The 21,391-nt window shown below is 44.2% G+C and overlaps 1 protein-coding gene across 9 annotated transcripts in view; it reads right to left on the bottom strand.

Annotated features, from left to right (window-relative positions):
* Positions 1 to 21,391, bottom strand: part of nrap (nebulin-related anchoring protein) — a 220,693-nt gene that overhangs the window by 101,706 nt on the left and 97,596 nt on the right. For all 9 annotated transcript variants that reach the window (XM_070876611.1, XM_070876610.1, XM_070876615.1 and 6 more), the window contains 6 exons: positions 20,521 to 20,634; positions 18,482 to 18,679; positions 17,148 to 17,252; positions 13,860 to 13,958; positions 3,928 to 4,032; positions 3,724 to 3,831 (listed from right to left, as the gene is read on the bottom strand). In XM_070876611.1, coding sequence (XP_070732712.1) covers positions 3,724 to 3,831; positions 3,928 to 4,032; positions 13,860 to 13,958; positions 17,148 to 17,252; positions 18,482 to 18,679; positions 20,521 to 20,634 — 729 coding nt within the window. The remainder of the gene's footprint in view (positions 1 to 3,723; positions 3,832 to 3,927; positions 4,033 to 13,859; positions 13,959 to 17,147; positions 17,253 to 18,481; positions 18,680 to 20,520; positions 20,635 to 21,391) is intronic.

The raw sequence follows: 21,391 nt of genomic DNA, 5'->3' as shown, positions 1-21,391 counted from the left end.
ATCCAATTATTCAAGTGCTTTAACATTAAATTCTCACTTTGCTTTGTTAGTTATATTGCTTAATTCATGTTATTGGATAATTCAATTCTTTTAGCATAAAATGTGACTGAATTATCATTAGTAGATGAGTGGGCAAAAATTTGGCAGCTGGAGTATAATGTTGGAAAGTGTGAGGTTATGCACTTTAGCAGAAAAAAAATCGAAGAGCAAGTTATTATGTAAATGGAGAAAAATTGCAGTAAAGCGGGACCTAGGGGTCCTGCTGCATGAAATACAAAAGATTAGTATGCAGGTACAGCAAGTGATCAGGAAGGCCAATGGAATCTTGGCCTTTATTGCAAAGGGGATGGAGTATAGCAGCAGGGAAGCCTTGCTACAGTTATACAGGGTATTGGTGAGGCCACACCTGGAATACTGTGTACAGTTTTGGTTTCCATATTTAAGAAAGGATATACTTGCTTTGGAGGCAGTTCAGAGAAGGTTCACGAGGTTGATTCCGGAGATGAGGGGTTGACTTACGAGGAAAGGTTGAGCAGGTTGAGCCTCTACTCATTGGAATTCAGAAGAATGAGAGGTGATTTTATCGAAACGTATAAGATTATGAGGGGGCTTGACAAGGTGGATGCAGAGAGGATGTTTCCACTGATAGGGGAGACTAGAACTAGAGAGCATGATCTTAGAATAAGGGGCCGCCCATTTAAAACTGAGATGAGGAGGAATTTCTTCTCTCAGAGGGTTGTAAATCTGTGGAATTCACTGCCTCAGAGAGCTGTGGAGGCTGGGTCATTGAATAAATTTAAGATAGAGATAGACAGTTTCTTAACCGATAAGGGAATAAGGGGTTATGGGGAGTGGGCAGGGAAATGGACCTGAGTCCATGATCGGATCAGCCATGATTGTATTAAATGGTGGAGCAGGCTCGAGGGGCCGGATGGCCTACTCCTGCTCCTATTTCTTATGTTCTTATGTTCTTAGATTATATATATGAATCAGCATCTTATAACCCGAGTGTCAACTGTGGCTCAGCCTCTGAGTCAGAAGGTTGTGGGTTCAAGCTCCACTCCAGAGACTTGAGCACAAAAATCTAGGCTGACACTCCAGCGTGTTAAACCAGATGAGACGTTAAAACGAGGACCAGTCTGCTCTCTCCGGTGGACGTAAAAGATCCCGCGGCACAATTTCGAAGAAGAGCAGGGGAGTGTCCCGGCCAATAGTTATCCCTCAATCAACATCACTAAAACAGATTATCTGGTCATTATCACATTGTTGATTGTGGGAGGGTACTGTGCATAAATTGGCTGCTGCATTTACACAATACAACAGTGACTACACTTCAAATAGAACTTCATTGGCAAAAAAGTGCCTTGGGACGTCTGCTGGTCGTGAAAGGCGCTGTATAAATGAAAGCCTTTCTTTCACTGGCCAAAGAAGAAAATGTTGGTAATGATGTAATTTCTTCAACACCATTATTCTCACCAGCAAAAACCTCTCATTTACACCTTGCATTTTCAAAGATAAAATTTAGGAACATTAAATGCAGTGAGTATGGAGGCCCTTTATTTTTGAAGGTACAGGATTATAATACATATGGCCTGATTGATGCAGATGACAACATTGAGTGCGACAGTAGGCCTGTTTTAAAAGAATGAAACATCAATTCTGAATTTACTTGTGTGGTCAGATGGCGCTTTAATCTCTAGTTAGTTTAAGTGATGTGGACAGTCATTTTGACCATTGAAGGCTGATACTTTATTGAGCAATAATGTACAGATATGCTGTCAAAATACGGCAATGGTCCCTTTAAAATATAGGGATTAAACTGGCCTATTTTATCACTAGTAAATATGATTTTGTTCTTGAATTATTTGTTAAAAAACTAATTATTAACAGAATTCCGCATTTTCCAATGAATTGCAACAACCTTGATCCATTCACCTTACTTATGGGTTCATTAAAAGTTTAAGCTAAAAATATTAACAAATACACATCTCTGAATTAGTACATGAAAGATATAAATGGCCTAGACTTTGCAGTAAAAATAATGGTGAGGCTGTCACCGCTCACCATTATTAAAGAGTAAATCGGACAGCAACTTCCAGCAACCGCACATGCGCAGGTAAACGTGGAAATCAGGAAGTTGCTGTCCGAATTGCCCTGCTCCTCCAGAAGCTTCGCTACACCGGTATCTCACCTTGAGACTTGGCAATGATACACATGGAACAGTATTAAGTTACAGTACTTATGTGATAGATATTCATTAAACGCCCCAGAAAAGGTTAGAGCTTGTCCATTCCAATATAAGTAAATTTTAAAAGGTGTGATAAGTCTTAATTACTGCCAAACAACCTCTCTGACACTGAAAACTAACTTTTACAAGTGTGGAGTCTCAGTCCTTCAGCTTTTAATTTTTGTTGGAGATTTTGAAAAGTAAAAAGTTAAATACATTTTGTTTAATTTTTTTCTTTTATCTCTCTCTCTTAATCCCATCTTTCTTTCCCCTCTCTATGTTGCTTTCTGTACATGATTTGACATTGAATTAACTATTCTAACTGACACTTCCTGGTTCAGATTCTGTGCAGCTCATTAAGAATTCTTCAATCTGATTGATTATGGAGGGACACAGTTACTTGCCCTGTTCACACAGGTTCCAGATCCCCTTGTAAGGAGCGCTGCATCAAAATCGATTTCTAATCACAGCAAGTTCCATGGCAAAAGCCCATAGAAAGTCTGAGGAAAGTCTAAGTGTAATGAATGGTTAGCACCATATGTTCACTGCTGACTGCCAATTCTGGACCATTTGTTTTTCTGTAGCAATGCTACTTATATTTTACACCACTACTCCCAAGCACAGAAATGAATACAACAAATATTCAAATCCTTAAAGTAACACTATGTAACAGTAACTGCTATGATGCAAACTGATTGTTAAACATGATAAATTGTGAAAAAAGCAAAGTTTCCATCTCTTGTTAATTTTTGTTTTAAGATGTTAACTGTTAACCTATTCAAATATTTTGCCTCTGTTCAATGGGAGAATAATAATGGGCGAGAGTTACAACTGCTAGCCGCCCGTCTCTCGCCTGAAAAATGGGCGCCGGCAGTTGAAAATCTGGTGGGGACCTTGTGTACCCATTTGCCCACCTGAATCAACTCTCAGGCAGGCCTTTAAGTGGGCGCCCAGCACTCCAGGCCAAAACAGGCAAGAGGCTGTTCAGATGTGCAAATTAGGGTAGCACGCCTGCTATGGGACCGCAGTGGCAACTCTCAAGGAGAAATGGGCAAAGCATTAACAGTCACATCTTTTTCAGGCTACTTACCTCTCTCAATAGGTAACTTTTAATTTTTTTTTGTTAAAGGTGGCTGGGAGGAGCAGGAATGCTCCTGCGAGCCCCACAAAAAATCTTTTGGCCCATTGCCGGCCTGTGTCGCCCCCTCCCCCCACTTCCAACAGGCCTTATCTGCTGCCCTCTGCATGCAGTAACTGGTCGATTTTGCTCCAGTGCAGAGTTGCAACTGAGGGCCCGTCTATCAGCTCACCGAGAAATGTTAATGAGGCCCGAACCTGAAAATGGTTTGGGCCTCTTGAATGCCACATTGCTGATATCGTGCCTGTTTGGTGACCAACCTGAAAGTCTCCCCCAACTGTTTCTTGATCGTAATTGGTCACAAATACAGATTACGTGATTGCTTTATCTATGAGATACCAATGAGATTTCCCCTTACATCACTTGCTATTTCCCTGGACGCCTTTGCACTCTGGAAGGGAATGGCTTCAAGTGTCAATTTGTATCCAAGAGCTCGCTGGTTCAGCCACGACTGTTTGTACATCACCTGCAGGGAAGCACACAATAGTAATTTAACATCGGTCATATTAAAAAAAAAATGGAACTTAAAGGGAATCAGTCCAATAGTAAAGAGAATTATTACCTCACTGAAATTTGCTGAATTAATTCTTGCCTGAATGTACTCAGGTGAACCAACAATTGGAGTATAATGATGTTGGGCATCTTGCCCTGCAGCTTTGTACAGACGCTGAAAGACAAACAATCCAAATAATTACCTGTACACTGTATTGCTCTTTTATTTAGCAATATTCACTAAACGTGACTATTTAGATTTCAATGGCAGGCAATTAGCACATGGCATCCAGGAGTAAACACAGCCAGTTCCAGCCTCGGGAGAGGAGAAATGGTTGGGAGGATTCAGCAGTTAGCGACAATGAAAAGAAAGATAGCCACTCTCATGTAACTGTACTTAATCAAGGCAAGGTTTTTAGAAACCTACCATTGAACTTCATCCTTATATCGTTGGTCAGATGCTTTGGAGGATTAAGAGCCAGAAAACTGCTGGCATTTATCTAGTCCATAAACAAATTAATGTTTATTATATATTAAAATCGGTAGGTGGGTCTCCAAATTCCATGCAATACCTGTTATGCCTTTATGGTGCTGTGAGGTAACATTATGTGAGGTAACATTTAGTGCATATCTAGGTGGCCTGTGAATAAAATCTGAATTGTCTGCCAGTTCTGATGTCAATTTAGCAAGGCTAAGAATTCCTCTTATTTTTTTTCTTTTGCATTTTATCCCTTGTTAATTTTTCTTTTATAAATCGCTTTTAATGGATTTCCTGATTTCAGCTACTCTTGGAACCTACAGCCACTTTCCCTCTCATAGGGCCCAAGTTTGCCCGACACTTAGAGCGACTTTCTGGAACAAAAAGCGCGCCTAAAACTTACCGAGGAATTCTCCCCTCTCCTCGGGACGTCTTCGGGCTCAGCGTAGCGCACCGCATCCAGTGGGGGCGGAGCCAGGTCCCGGCGTTGAAAACAGTGCCAGAATCTCTGCACATGCGCGCTAGAGTATGCGCACATGCGTGCAGTAGCTCCTTGCCCCTGAATCTTTGCAGGCTGTGTGGGAGGGGCCCGAAGCACGCCGCCCCTAGCTCTGGCTGAATGGGCTCCTGGAGTGGGTGACCAACTATGCGGAGGAGAAGGAGATCCTGAGCTCGGACCTGGAGACGGCAATGTCCGTCATTGGAGACAGGAGATACCGGGAACAGAAAGCTAAACAAGAAAGGGAGAAGGAGCTGGCAAAGGTGACCATCAAGAAGGAAGAATTCAAACTCATTATGAACGAGATGGAGATTTCTCAAAGTGCAGCAGAGCGTGGTCTCCGGGAGCATCTGGGAAATGTCATCGAAGCCTTGATTGCTCTCACTGACTGAGGCCATCGAGTGTTCCTTGGGACTGTCTCGGAGATGTTCGGAGGGGCGGGAGTAACAGGAAAGCAAAAAGATTGGGGGCAAGACGGGAGTAGGGTAGGACATGGGCAGGTTCGTCTGTTTAACGTTGCCTGCTGTTTGGGGGCAGGACTGGGGCGGTCTCCATGAAATTAATGCTTTGCTTGTGCAAGAGTTTCTCGTTATGCCCCAGCGATGAATCCTGAAGATGGGCGCAGCCTTCCAAATGGAAAAGATTGAAAGGGCTCAGAACTTGAAACAAAATCCAAGCTCACTGAATCAAAAAAAAAAGGGATTCCCACGGTGTTGCCCAGGTGCGTTTTGTTACTGGGAACAAGATCCTCAGGATACTGAAGTCCAAGAGGCTGGCTCCAGACCTTCCAGAGGATATGTACCATTTGATCAAGAGGGTACTTCCATCTCCCCCCACCCCCCTCCCTCTTCCTCCCCCCCTTCTGTCCCCCTCTTCTCCTCCCTCTTCTCCCCACTCCTCTCTCCTCCTCTCCGCCCCCCTCCTTCCCTTCACATAAAGGTAGGACTTCTATTTTTTTATTTGTTATTGATTGATTGATTGCTATTACTTTGGTCTTGGTGCTTTAGGTGCAGGGTTCCTTCTATTTTTTATTTGTTAATTAATTGCTTATTACTTTTTGTGCGTTGTAAGTCTTGGTGCAGGTCCTCTCAGCTTCCTTGTATTTTTTATTTGTTATTGAATGCTTATTTTTGTGCTTTGTTTAGTGCTTGGTGCTTTAAATGTACTGATTTATTTAGTGCTTTAAATGTACTTATGCTTCTTTAATGTTGTTGTGAAGGTGTTTAGTGCTTTGGAAAATCCTCTAACTTCCCTTCCCCCCCATATCTCTGGCTACCTGCACTGATCTCTTAAGTCTCCGCAAGGTTTTTCTGAGCGTACAAAAGTGGACCAATACGCTGGCCTAAGTTAGTTTGGAGTAACTTTTTGCTGGCTAAACTTGCTTAAATGGCCAAAACAAGCGTAAGTGGCTGGTAACGTCCCCTTTTGAAAAAAAAAACTGAACTAAAAAGAAACTGAACTAATTCACTTAAACTGGAGCAAACTAAATGTGGAGAATTGCAATTTTTAAGATACTCCAAAAGAAACTAGTTGCTCCAAAAAAATAGGAGCAACTCCTGGGAAAACTTGGGCCCTATAGTCACTCCCTTACAGTGCTGTTCCTAACTTTGAGTCTGGCCTTTATTTCCATGGGCTCGTCTAAACTTGCACTCCCAAGGACTGTCTAAATTTCATTCCTGCACCTCCCAGATCAATACTTTGAATCCATCCTCCGTCCCTCCCCTGAAGAAAAACTTGTTTCCGACCACTGCATTGGGTCAATGATGCTCTGCTGATGCACAGCTCATTCTCAGACTGTTAGTTGCTGCCACCAGTGCCGTCTCAGGCCAGAGAGAGAGAGAGGGCGAGAGAGAAAGAGATGTAACAGGAGAGATACAGATTCGAGGACAAGAAAATGAGGTACTTGGGGAACTATGGTACAGACATGGGGGGACAGAGAGATAGAGAGAGAGAGATTTTGGGAACAAAGAAATTGACATTGGGGCTCGATGAGAGAGAGAGTTAAGGGACAAAGAGAGATCGGAGAGCAAAGAGAGAGATTAAGAGAACTGAGGGATTGGGGGAGCTGGGGGAGGGTGAGAGAGAAATCGACAGGAGAGAGATTACCAGCTCGGAGAAAGAGAAAGCTTAGGAAAACACAAACAGAGAGAGAGAGAAAATGGGGAGAGAAAAATTGACAGAGACAGAGAGGGGGATAGAAAGGAAAGATTGCACACAGAGATTGTTTGGCATAAATAAATTCAAGAGACATAAGGGTTTTAGATGGACGGAGGGTATTAGGGGAACAAAGACAGATTGCGAGAAGACCAAAAGAGGCTGAATTGGGGGGGCGAGAGAGATAAATAGAGGCACAAGCAGAGAAAAGTAGATTGCTGCACAGAGAAAAAGGAACACTTGGGGATAAAGACAGAAAGCAACTACAGCGAAAGACAAACAGATCAGGGAAAGAGCAGGGTACAGACAGAAAGGTTTCGGGGACACAGGGAAAGAGCAGGGTACAGACAGAACGGTTTCGGGGACACAGGGAAAGAGCAGGGTACAGACACAAGGGTTTCGGGGACACAGGGAAAGAGCAGGGTACAGACAGAACGGTTTCGGGGACACAGGGAAAGAGCAGGGTACAGACACAAGGGTTTCGGGGACACAGGGAAAGAGCAGGGTACAGACAGAACGGTTTCGGGGACACAGAGAAAGAGCAGGGTACAGACAGAACAGTTTCGGGGACACAGGGAAAGAGCAGGGTACAGACAGAACGGTTTCGGGGACACAGGGAAAGAGCAGGGTACAGACAGAACGGTTTCAGGGACACAGAGAAAGAGCATGGCACAGACAGAACGGTTTCGGGGACACGGAAAGAGCAGGGTACAGACAGAACGGTTTCGGGGACACAGAGAAAGAGCAGGGTACAGACAGAACAGTTTCGGGGACACAGGGAAAGAGCAGGGTACAGACAGAACGGTTTCGGGGACACAGAGAAAGAGCAGGGTACAGACAGAACAGTTTCGGGGACACAGGGAAAGAGCAGGGTACAGACAGAACGGTTTCGGGGACACAGAGAAAGAGCAGGGTACAGACAGAACAGTTTCGGGGACACAGAGAAAGAGCAGGGTACAGACAGAACGGTTTCGGGGACACAGACACAAAGTCAAGGATGGCGGTGCAATCAGGAGACAGATACAGAAATTGGGGGACAGAGAGAAAAGCACCTGGAAGATATGGAAAGAAACACATCAGGGAGAGAAATCAGGCCACAAGGACACGAAAACTCTGCAGAGACCGAGACAAGTCACAAACAGAAACATAAAAAGAGACACAGCGACAGAGAAAGACACAGAGATCAAGGAGATTCACAGATCAAAAAAAAGACGATTTCTAAAGGAAAGCATATATCTTCAAGGAACACAGACAGAGAGCCCACATCGACACAATAAACAACAATTATCAGGAGGACGTATTATGAGCAAAACCACAGTAGATCAACTGGTATTTATTACTAAAAGTCATGCATATGACATGCACAACCTGTCCACAAACTTTATTTCCTGTGCCAGATTTCTTGTCTCATTCTCTCGACTCTTAGACCCTCCTCTCCCTTCAACACTGCCAGAGATCAGTAACCCTCAACACTGCCAGAGATCAGAAACCCTCAACACTGCCAGAGATCAGTAACCCTCAATACTGCCAGAGATCAGTAACGCTCAATACAGCCAGAGATCAGTAACGCTCAATACTGCCAGAGATCAGTAACCCTCAACACTGCCAGAGATTAGTAACCCTCAATACTGCAAGAGATCAGTAACCCTCAATACTGCCAGAGATCAGTAACCCTCAATACTGCCAGAGATCAGTAACGCTCAATACTGCCAGAGATCAGCAACCCTCAACACTGCCAGAGATCAGTAACCCTCAACACTGCCAGAGATTAGTAACCCTCAATACTTCCAGAGATCAGTAACCCTCAATACGCCAGAGATCAGTAACCCTCAATACTGCCAGAGATCAGTAACGCTCAATACTGCCAGGGATCAGTAACCCTCAATACGCCAGAGATCAGTAACCCTCAATACTGCCAGAGATCAGTAACGCTCAATACTGCCAGAGATCAGTAACCCTCAACACTGCCAGAGATTAGTAACCCTCAATACTTCCAGAGATCAGTAACCCTCAATACGCCAGAGATCAGTAACCCTCAATACTGCCAGAGATCAGTAACCCTCAATACTGCCAGAGATCAGTAACGCTCAATACTGCCAGAGATCAGCAACCCTCAACACTGCCAGAGATCAGTAACCCTCAACACTGCCAGAGATTAGTAACCCTCAATACTTCCAGAGATCAGTAACCCTCAATACGCCAGAGATCAGTAACCCTCAATACTGCCAGAGATCAGTAACGCTCAATACTGCCAGAGATCAGTAACCCTCAACACTGCCAGAGATCAGTAACCCTCAATACTGCCAGAGATCAGTAACGCTCAATACTGCCAGAGATCAGTAACGCTCAATACTGCCAGAGATCAGTAACCCTCAATACTGCCAGAGATCAGTAACGCTCAATACTGCCAGAGATCAGTAACCCTCAATACTGCCAGAGATCAGTAACGCTCAATACTGCCAGAGATCAGTAATGCTCAATACTGCCAGAGATCAGTAACGCTCAATACTGCCAGAGATCAGTAACGCTCAATACTGCCAGAGATCAGTAACCCTCAATACTGCCAGAGATCAGTAACGCTCAATACTGCCAGAGATCAGTAACCCTCAATACTGCCAGAGATCAGTAACGCTCAATACTGCCAGAGATCAGTAACGCTCAATACTACCAGAGATCAGTAACCCTCAACACTGCCAGAGATTAGTAACCCTCAATACTGCCAGAGATCAGTAACGCTCAATACTGCCAGAGATCAGTAACGCTCAATACTGCCAGAGATCAGTAACCCTCAACACTGCCAGAGATCAGTAACCCTCAACACTGCCAGAGATCAGTAACCCTCAATACTGCCATAGATCAGTAACGCTCAATACTGCCAGAGATCAGTAACCCTCAATACTGCCAGAGATCAGTAACCCTCAACACTGCCAGAGATCAGTAACCCTCAATACTGCCAGAGATCAGTAACGCTCAATACTGCCAGAGATCAGTAACGCTCAATACTGCCAGAGATCAGTAACCCTCAACACTGCCAGAGATCAGTAACCCTCAATACTGCCATAGATCAGTAACCCTCAATACTGCCAGAGATCAGTAACCCTCAATACTGCCATAGATCAGTAACCCTCAATACTGCCATAGATCAGTAACCCTCAACACTGCCAGAGATCAGTAACCCTCAATACTGCCAGAGATCAGCAACCCTCAACACTGCCAGAGATCAGTAATCCACAATACTGCCAGAGATCAGTGACCCTCAGTACTGCCAGAGATCAGTAACCCTCAGTACTGCCAGAGATCAGTAACCCTCAACACTGCCAGAGATCAGTAACGCTCAATACAGCCAGAGATCAGTAACGCTCAATACTGCCAGAGATCAGTAACGCTCAACACTGCCAGAGATCAGCAACCCTCAACACTGCCAGAGATCGGTAACGCTTAATACTGCCAGAGATCAGTAACCCTCAACACTGTCAGAGATTAGTAACCCTCAATACTGCCAGAGATCAGTAACCCTCAACACTGCCAGAGATCAGTAACCCTCAATACTGCCAGAGATCAGTAACCCTCAACACTGCCAGAGATTAGTAACCCTCAATACTGCCAGAGATCAGTAACCCTCAATACTGCCAGAGATCAGTAACCCTCAACACTGCCAGAGATCAGTAACCCTCAATACTGCCAGAGATCAGTAACCCTCAATAATGCCAGAGATTAGTAACCCTCAATACTGCCAGAGATCAGTAATCCTCAACACTGCCAGAGATCAGTAACCCTCAATACTGCCAGAGATCAGTAACCCTCAATACTGCCAGAGATCAGTAACCCTCAATACTGCCAGAGATCAGTAAGGCTCAATACTGCCAGAGATCAGTAACCCTTAATACTGCCAGAGATCAGCAACCCTCAATACTGCCAGAGATCAGTAACCCTCAATACAGCCAGAGATCAGTAACCCTCAATACTGCCAGAGATCGGTAACGCTCAATACAGCCAGAGATCAGTAATCCTCAATACTGCCAGAGATCAGTAACCCTCAATACTGCCAGAGATCAGTAACCCTCAATACTGTCAGAGATCAGTAACCCTCAACGCTGCCAGAGATCAGTAACCCTCAATACTGCCAGAGATCAGTAATGCTCAATACTGCCAGAGATCAGTAACCCTCAACACTGCCAGAGATCAGTAACCCTCAATACTGCCAGAGATCAGTAACGCTCAATACTGCCAGAGATCAGTAATGCTCAATACTGCTAGAGATCAGCAACCCTCAATACTGCCAGAGATCAGTAACCCTCAACACTGCCAGAGATCAGTAACCCTCAATACTGCCATAGATCAGTAACCCTCAATACTGCCAGAGATCAGTAACCCTCAATACTGCCATAGATCAGTAACCCTCAATACTGCCATAGATCAGTAACCCTCAACACTGCCAGAGATCAGTAACCCTCAATACTGCCAGAGATCAGCAACCCTCAACACTGCCAGAGATCAGTAATCCACAATACTGCCAGAGATCAGTAACCCTCAGTACTGCCAGAGATCAGTAACCCTCAGTACTGCCAGAGATCAGTAACCCTCAACACTGCTAGAGATCAGTAACGCTCAATACAGCCAGAGATCAGTAACGCTCAATACTGCCAGAGATCAGTAACGCTCAACACTGCCAGAGATCAGCAACCCTCAACACTGCCAGAGATCGGTAACGCTTAATACTGCCAGAGATCAGTAACCCTCAACACTGTCAGAGATTAGTAACCCTCAATACTGCCAGAGATCAGTAACCCTCAACACTGCCAGAGATCAGTAACCCTCAATACTGCCAGAGATCAGTAACCCTCAACACTGCCAGAGATTAGTAACCCTCAATACTGCCAGAGATCAGTAACCCTCAATACTGCCAGAGATCAGTAACCCTCAACACTGCCAGAGATCAGTAACCCTCAATACTGCCAGAGATCAGTAACCCTCAATAATGCCAGAGATTAGTAACCCTCAATACTGCCAGAGATCAGTAATCCTCAACACTGCCAGAGATCAGTAACCCTCAATACTGCCAGAGATCAGTAACCCTCAATACTGCCAGAGATCAGTAACCCTCAATACTGCCAGAGATCAGTAAGGCTCAATACTGCCAGAGATCAGTAACCCTCAATACTGCCAGAGATCAGCAACCCTCAATACTGCCAGAGATCAGTAACCCTCAATACAGCCAGAGATCAGTAACCCTCAATACTGCCAGAGATCGGTAACGCTCAATACAGCCAGAGATCAGTAATCCTCAATACTGCCAGAGATCAGTAACCCTCAATACTGCCAGAGATCAGTAACCCTCAATACTGTCAGAGATCAGTAACCCTCAACGCTGCCAGAGATCAGTAACCCTCAATACTGCCAGAGATCAGTAATGCTCAATACTGCCAGAGATCAGTAATCCTCAACACTGCCAGAGATCAGTAACCCTCAATACTGCCAGAGATCAGTAACGCTCAATACTGCCAGAGATCAGTAATGCTCAATACTGCTAGAGATCAGCAACCCTCAATACTGCCAGAGATCAGTAACCCTCAACACTGCCAAAGATCAGTAACCCTCAATACTGCCAGAGATCGGTAACGCTCAATACAGCCAGAGATCAGTAATCCTCAATACTGCCAGAGATCAGTAACCCTCAATACTGCCAGAGATCAGTAACCCTCAATACTGTCAGAGATCAGTAACCCTCAACGCTGCCAGAGATCAGTAACCCTCAATACTGCCAGAGATCAGTAATGCTCAATACTGCCAGAGATCAGTAACCCTCAACACTGCCAGAGATCAGTAACCCTCAATACTGCCAGAGATCAGTAACACTCAATACTGCCAGAGATCAGTAATGCTCAATACTGCTAGAGATCAGCAACCCTCAACAATGCCAGAGATCAGTAACCCTCAACACTGCCAAAGATCGGTAACGCTCAATACTGCCAGAGATCAGCAACCCTCAACACTGCCAGAGATCGGTAACCCTCAACACTGCTAGAGATCAGCAACCCTCAACACTGCCAGAGATCAGTAACGCTCAATACAGCCAGAGATCAGTAACGCTCAATACTGCCAGAGATCAGTAATGCTCAATACTGCTAGAGATCAGTAACCCTCAATACTGCCAGAGATCAGTAACCCTCAATACTGCCAGAGATCAGTAACACTCAATACTGCCAGAGATTAGTAACCCTCAATACTGCCAGACTCTGGTTCCTCCAATGCCCCAGAAGCTCCTACTCAGTGCTGCTGGATCCCAGCACCACCACCAACACCATCCCCCACTCTAAGATGCCAGTACTCACTCTCAGTGTTCAAACACCGAGACCATACTCCCAATGCACCTAATCCCAGAACCGCCCTCATTACTCCCAGATCCCAGGATACCCCCCAGTGTTCATAGAACCTCAGCTACAGTGTTCACAGAACCCCGAGAAACCCCGCTCCCAGTGTATCCAGACCTGGATGCTAATTTAAAATATTGCTAGACAGCGAGAGCCCATCCCAGCACTGCCAGATCTCAGGTCCCTTTACCTGTTTTCTCAGATCGTAGCGCCAACCCTAATGCTGATGAATCAATGAACCAGTGACTCAGGTAATATCACTTGGCATAACACCCCAATTCTTATAAAGCCGCTCCCCTGCTCCGACTCATCCATGAGTAATAGCACTGGTAAAGATAGGAGTTATTGAACCGGAGCAATTGACTCTGAGCAGTTGTAGCCGTGTACTGCTGCTTTGGAAGACAGTCATGTTTTAATGGGCAGTCATGGAAGGCGCTGAGAGTTTCACTAGGCTGGCGTTTGGCACAGTGAGATTCTATTCAATTCAAACATTAGCATACCTCATTGGCAATGATGTTACTGAATTTTGCATGAGTCAAATCAGGCGAATCCGTCACCGGTGTAAACTTTAGGGTATATGGAGGTTGTCGATATTTTTTCTGTGAAGGATAAAGTAGAAAGCAATCCATTTTAACCATTCTCTAATTCTATTCTCTCCCACTATATCAGCTCTGTGCTGCACTACAGGAACTATCAGTTATTATTTGACCATCATTTCAGAAAATCCAAATATTAATTGTAATTATTCACATGAAATAATAATAGTTTTGCATCAATTAATAGACAAAATATTGGGGCCCAAAACTTGGCGAGGACCCAGATACACCGATCTTGGCCGACTCTAGGAGTTCCCACTGGGACTTGTAAGTGGTAGAACCTCCATCCAATCCTTATTAGGCCAAATGATGCTAAGGGGTGGAGCAAGGATGGGACAAGGGCCAAGGCTGGAGATTCCCATAGCCAACAGTTTCACTGCCTGTCAGAGGCCTGATTAAAAGGCATGACGGTGGATAGGCAATGGCTAATATTTAAGGAACGAATGCATGAATTGCAACCGTTATACATTCCTTTCTGGCGTAAAAACACAAAAGGAAAAGTGGCCCAACCATGGCTAACAAAAGAAATTAAGGATAGTATTAGATCCAAAGAAGAGTTATACAAAGTTGCCAGAAAAAATAGCAAGCTTGAGGATTGGGAGCAGTTTAGAATTCAGCAAAAAAGGACTAAGAGATTGATTAAGAGGGCAAAAATAGAGTATGAGAGTAAACTTGCAAGGAACATAAAAACTGACTGCAAAAGTTTCTACAAGTATGTAAAAAGAAAAAGATTAGTGAAGACAAATGTAGGTCCTTTACAGACAGAAACAGGAGAATTTGTAATGGGGATCAAGGAAATGGCAGAACAATTAAATAAATACTTCGGTTCTGTCTTCACGGAAGAAGACACAAATAATGTCCCAGAAATGCTAAGGAACCAAGGGTCTAGTGAGCAAGAGAAATTAAAGGAAATGATAATTAGTAAGAAAATAGTGCTGGAGAAACTATGGGACTGAAGGCAGATAAATCCCCAGGGCCTGATGATCTGCATCCCAGAGTACTAAAAGAGGTAGCCATGGAAATAGGAGATGCATTGGTTCTATAGATTATGGATCAGTTCCTGCAGATTGGAGGGTGGCAAATGTAACCCCACTATTTAAAAAAGGAGGGAGAGAGAAAACGGGGAACTACAGTCTGATTAGCCTGACATCAGTAGTAGGGAAAATGCTGGAGTCTATTATAAAGGATGTGATAATGGCACACTTAGATAATATCAATGGGATTAAATAAAGTCAACATGGATTTATGAAAGGAAAATCATGTTTGACAAACCTACTGGAGTTTTTTGAAGATGTAACTGATAAAATAGATAAGGGAGAACCAGTGGATGTAGTGTATTTGGATTTTCAGAAGGCCTTTGATAAAGTCCCACATTAGAGGTTAGTGTGCAAAATTAAAGCACATTGGATTGGGGGTAATGTATTGGCATGGATTGAAAATTGGTTAACTACAGGAAACAGAGAGTAGGAATAAACGGGTCTTTTTCGGGGTGGCAGGTAGTGACTAGTGGGGTACCACAGGGATCAGTGCTTGGGCCCCAGCTATTCACAATATATATATAAATGATTTGGATGAGAGAACCAAATGTAATATTTCCAAGTTTGCTGACGACACAAAACTAGGTGGGATTGTGAGTTGTGAGGAGGATGCAAAGATGCTGCAGGCGATTTAGATAGGTTGAGTGAGTGGGCAAGCACATGGCAGATGCAGTATAACGTGGATAAATGTGAAGTTATCCACTTTGGTAGGAAAAACATAAGGACAAAGTATTATTTAAATGGTGATGGCTTGGGAAGTGTTGATGTACAGATGGACCTGGGTGTCCTTGTACACCAGTCATTGAAAGTAAACATGCAGTTAGGAAGGCAAATGGTATGTTGGCCTTCATTGCAAGTGGAGTTAAGTACAGGAGCAAGGATGTCTTACTACAGTTAGACAGGGCCTTGGTGAGATCACACCTGGAGTATTGTGTGCATTTTTCGCCTCCTTACCTAAGAAAGGATATACTTGCCATAGAGGGAGTGCAGCAAAGGTTCACCAGACTGATTCCTGGGATGACAGGACTGTCGTATGAGGAGAGATTGGGTTGACTAGGCCTGTATTCACTAGAGTTTAGAAGAATGAGAGGGGTTCTCATTGAAATGTATAAAATTCTGACTGGGTTGGATAAACTGGATGCGGGGAGGATGTTTCCCCTGGCTGGAAAGTCTAGAACAAGGGATCACAGTCTCAGGATACGAGGTAGGAAATTTAGGACCGAGATGAGGAGAAATTTTTTCACTCAGAGGGTGGTGAACCTGTGGAATTCTCTACCACAGGTGGCTGTGGAGGTCAAGTCACTGAATATATTTAAGAGGGAGATATAGATTTCTAGAAACAAAAGGCATCAAGGGGTATGGGGGAAAAGCGGGAATATGGTGTTGAGATAGAGGATCAGCCATGATCGTAGATCGTATTGAATGGCGGTGCAGACTCGAGGGTGGGGGCGTGGCAAATGGCCAACTATTGCTCCTATTTTCTATGTTTCTATGTAAGACTGGAGGCTGGTATGCCCAGTGAGAGAGTGGCGTACTGGCCTCCAGCAGGGCCTGAAGGGTGAGATTTTTTTTAAATGTTTCTATTAGTCTCCTTACACATGGAGCCTAGGAGAAGGCTCTGTATGTGTATTGACACCCTCACCAACCGCCCCCCACTCCCTAACTGCCACCTAAAAGGTGGCCAGATGCTGAAGTTTCCAGCAGCATCAGGAAGGCTTGTTTAAATCATTCAATTCTAAATTACAGTAACCTGTATACAGATTTGTAATGTATTTGCTTCATGGGTTCTTTACTTAAGAATTCATGGCAATACTTTGGTATTAAGAACTAGTTGGTTTATTAGCGAAAGGTTTAACAATCACACTACACATTACCAGTTCATCCACCAGGCTCACAACCACATGCCTCATCGTGGATCCCTTGAACCCAACTGGCTGGGGTTTTATTGAGTCTTGTGAACATCACATGACTGGCTTAGCCACTCCCAACTCAACAGCTCGACAAACCTGTGAACTTACTCACAGGTGCATACAGTACAGAATTATCAGACACATCAGTGTCACCTCAACATCACACGATATCTGGGGTCACATCTTTAGATTTCATGTAGTGCAAACAGAACTGGCCTAGGAATCCAACACCAAAAAAGCCCCACCTCACTGATGAGGGCAGATGCTCTCTTCATTCCTTCAATGCCCAAAGCCCCTGTTGAAATCCAAGCCACTCCTCTCAGGAAATTCAGGTCAGATCTGTACCGGTTCTATTAAAATATAGCACATTATTACAAGATAATCACAGTGCATTATTAAAGATGCATTCAATAAAAGTTAGGATAATCAAGTGTCAATAGTTTTCATACTGTTATACATTTTGAATTTGAAATGTTGTTTGAGGCTGTATCTAGGCTGCAGCTACCAGTCTGAGTGCAGTGAGTGCACTGGGGATAATTCTGTGACCCAGGGGACTCGCCTCGGGGAAACGGAAAATCACCGGCTGTACACTTGCAATTTCCAGGGAGCCCCTGTTCTCGTTGGGACAACTGAATCACCCCTCACACCCATAAATGGCAAATAAACATATGGGAATTCATCCATTTACCTATTTGTTATTCATCCATTTGTCTTGTGCATCTCTATAAAGTTTTACATATTTATGTATACAATATTCTTTTGTGTCTGAAGAAATTATTCAGTTTATTTTCTAAGTGCTTAACAAAAGGCATTAGTAAATTGTGAACAGGGCGATATAGAAAACTGTAAAAGATACAGAACAACCTCCTCCAATCTTGTCACTCAGCCATACAGACCTAGAAGGTCAGGGGTTAAAATTCCCAACTATTGCTTGGTTAGTTAATCCCAACTAGAGCAGTGTCTGGGGGCGCTACAACTAGCCTCGGTATCCCTGCATTGTGGAGGTGAAAAATCAGCAGGGATTCCAGCTCTCAATCACTATCCATTGGCCTCTACATGAGGTTAACACAAAAGTGGTCTCACCTTCCGTGCCTTCCTGGATGAAATGGCACACATGTGGAAAAAATATCTGGGTGATGTACCATCATCATAGGCAGTCCATCAAATCGAGGATGACTTGCTTCCACGCCAAAAAGTTCACAGGTGTTTCAATGAAGGACCTAACATTCCAGGTCCCGAACTAAATCTCGAAGGGTGGAAGATGCCTGTGTGTGGATTTTTTTAACGTGTGGTGGCCGTTGTACACCAGCCACCACACGGGCTTGACAGAGCTAGGTCTTGGTCCAGTGGCAAGGGTTAACCAAGACGACTGGAGACCAGTTCTGCTGCACGGACCTAGCGCACGCACATATTGCAGTGTGGGCTGGCTCGTGCTGCCCCTGGGCCCTCAGCTCTTCTGGGTTCCGAACTCACCTGCGGCGTGACGGCATGGAACTGCACCGCAGCTTGAGTCAGGAGTGGAGGGTGAAAGTGGCAGAAAATCAGAAAAGTAAACACAGAACTGTAAGCGTAAACTTACCTCACTCTGCAGCTCATAGGCTCGCTTCGCCCACTGCATCTTTAAGTCATCGGGGAGTGTCGTATAACGATGGATGATATGTTTGTAGTTCTGGCCACTGGCTAAGGTTTGGGCTTTCTTAGCATGTACAAGGTTCACCATATCCAAGGGTAGATGGAAATTAGTCTTTGTCTCCTCAAAATCCTTCCTGTACTTCAGCTAGTTTGAAGGCAACAAGCAATAGTAACATCTCATTAGAATATTTTTAATGAAAGGTATATTTGTTACCCAAAATAATGCTAGATATTTAATCACATCAAGCCTATTTATTCTGCTACATTAAGAATAGCATGGCCATGATATTCTTTTCCATAGAGCTTAGAAAGCTTGGAAAGGAAAAGGGGGAGGAGACCCAGTATTTCAGGTCTTCACTCCCTTTATGTTGCCCCTGGAATACCGGGGGTTCCCCAAAGAGGCAGATCGGGATCTGGGCCTGCAATTGGGGCAGGTGGAAGTATTCACATGTAAACTAGGCATTTTGAGCAGTACCCAGCCCTTCCACCCCATTCTTCTCTTCCTCTAACCGAAGGATGCCCAGACACAGAAGTAGCTACTGGTGGGCCTTGAAACTGTGACTCCCTCAGATCGGAGGGTCTGAGGGGGCCAGGCAGCAAAGGAAGGGAGGCCGGAAATATTCAATATTGAAAATAAATCGTTACATCTACAGCATAAATGATATGTCTAACATGGCATTATTGTCGATGAGGTTGTGCTCAATAGAAAGATATAAAACTTATTATATGCTCAGTATTCAGTTGGTTTTGGAAAGTTAAATCATGGTCAGTGATGGTGTCTCACATGGTATCAGATTAATATCACATAGTTAACTCCATGACGTGCTTCAACATCAGACAACTTTAGATCAAAATGGCTTCTAATTTTTTTTGTAAAGCGAACATGAAAATCCAATACGCCAACCTTAAATATGAAAAGTGATCCCTTCCACATCTTGCATTCTGCGAAGTACTGCACAATCATCATCATCATAGGCAGTCCCTCGGAATCGAGGAAGACTTGCTTCCACTCCTGAAATGAGTTCTTTGGTGGCTGAACAGTCCAATACGGGAGCCACACACTCTGTCACAGGTGGGACAGACAGTTGCTGAGGGAAGGGGTGGGTGGGACTGGTTTGCCGCACGCTCCTTCCGCTGCCTGCGCTTGACCTCTTCACGCTCTCGGTGTTGAGACTCAAAGTACTCAATGCCCTCCCGGATGAATTTTCTCCACTTAGGGCAGTCTTTGGCCAGGGACTATCAGGTGTCAGTGGTGATGTCGCACTTTATCAGTGAGGCTTTGAGGGTGTCCTTGTAACGTTTCCACTGCCCACCTTTGGCTCATTTGCCGTGAAGGAGCTCTGCATAGAGCACTTGCTTTGGGAGTCTCGTGTCTGACATGCGAACTATGTGACTTGGCCAGCGAAGCTGATCGAGTGTGGTCAGTGCTTCAATGCTGGGGATGTTAGCCTAGACGAGGACACCGATGTTAGTGCGCCTGTCCTCCCAGGGGATTTGCAAGATCTTGCAGAGACATCGTTGGTGATGTATCTCCAGCGACTTGAGATGTCATCTGTACATCGTCCATGCCTCTGAGCCATACAGGAGGGCAGGTATTACTACAGCCCTGTAGACCATGGGCCTTACGCTAAACATCCGTAAGACAAAGATCCTCCACCAGCCTGTCGTTGCCGCACAGCACTGCCCCCCGGTCATCAAGATTCATGGCGCAGCCCTCAACAATGTGGACCATTTCCCATACCTCGGGAGCCTCTTATCAACAACAGACATTGATGCGGAGATTCAACACCGCCTCCAGTGCGCCAGTGCAGCATTCGGCCGCCTGAGGAAAAGTGTTCGAAGACTGCACAATATTGATGATATGACACTGCGTGACCTCCCCCCACAGGTCTCAATATCAACTACATGCTATGCAGGCAGACTGCATTAGACATTTGATGAAAAGTATATGAATTCAAAACACTTGTAAATTCTTTTCCTACATACATCACTGCTGAGTTTGGCCGCATGGACAGAATGAGTAATGTTCAGATCATCCTCCAATTTTTGTACTCCAACCATCTGACCTCTTGTCTTCTCAAATGCTTCTTTGTATTTGTACTGTGATAGAAAACACATGTTAGGAGCCAAAAGTCAGGAAATAGTACAATAATGTAAAGTAAAGCATGTAGAAATGCTTCATTTTCTTAAAAGGATGTCCTGCAGTCCTGCCGTGAGATATTAGCATATAAAACAATCAACATGTTTGTCTGAAATTTCGGTCCCTGTTATTTTAACAGAGGCATTAATGCATTTTAAATAAATAAGCAAATGCTGCGGTAAAAGAATTGAAAGAGGCATTCCAACCAATACATAAAACATTTCAAAACTAATATCCCATGGCAGAATTTAAGGTCATTGTACTTAAAAAAGACCTAATATCTAAAAATAACATTATGTTTTAGTTGAAGGAAATGACATTCTCTGCAAAACATTATTAGCCTGATTGAAAAATAGTGTATTTGAGTAACTCTAACCTCAGAGACTAGCCAACACTTAGTGCACAAATGACAAATTTAAATCTCAAAAGATAATTAAGATGTGATGGTTATCATGTACACTTAATTTTCAATTTTTCTTCCTGTACATTCACCTATACAACTCTCTGAGGCTTCTTCGGCAGCACCTCCCAGACCCAAGACTCCCACCACCCAGAAGGGCAAGGCAGCAGCTGCATGGGAACACCACCGCCTGCAAGTTCCCCTCCATGTCACATACCATCCTAACTTGTACATTCATCACCACCATTCCTTCATTGTTGCGGGGTCAAAATCCTGGAACTCCCTACCTAATAGCATTGTGGGAAAATTTCAAAACA

Source organism: Pristiophorus japonicus, chromosome 3 (genome assembly GCF_044704955.1).
Source record: "Pristiophorus japonicus isolate sPriJap1 chromosome 3, sPriJap1.hap1, whole genome shotgun sequence".
In the NCBI taxonomy this organism is placed as follows: Eukaryota; Metazoa; Chordata; class Chondrichthyes; family Pristiophoridae; genus Pristiophorus; species Pristiophorus japonicus.
Note: the sequence above shows the minus strand (reverse complement) of the source record. Positions and strands in the feature narration are given on the sequence as shown.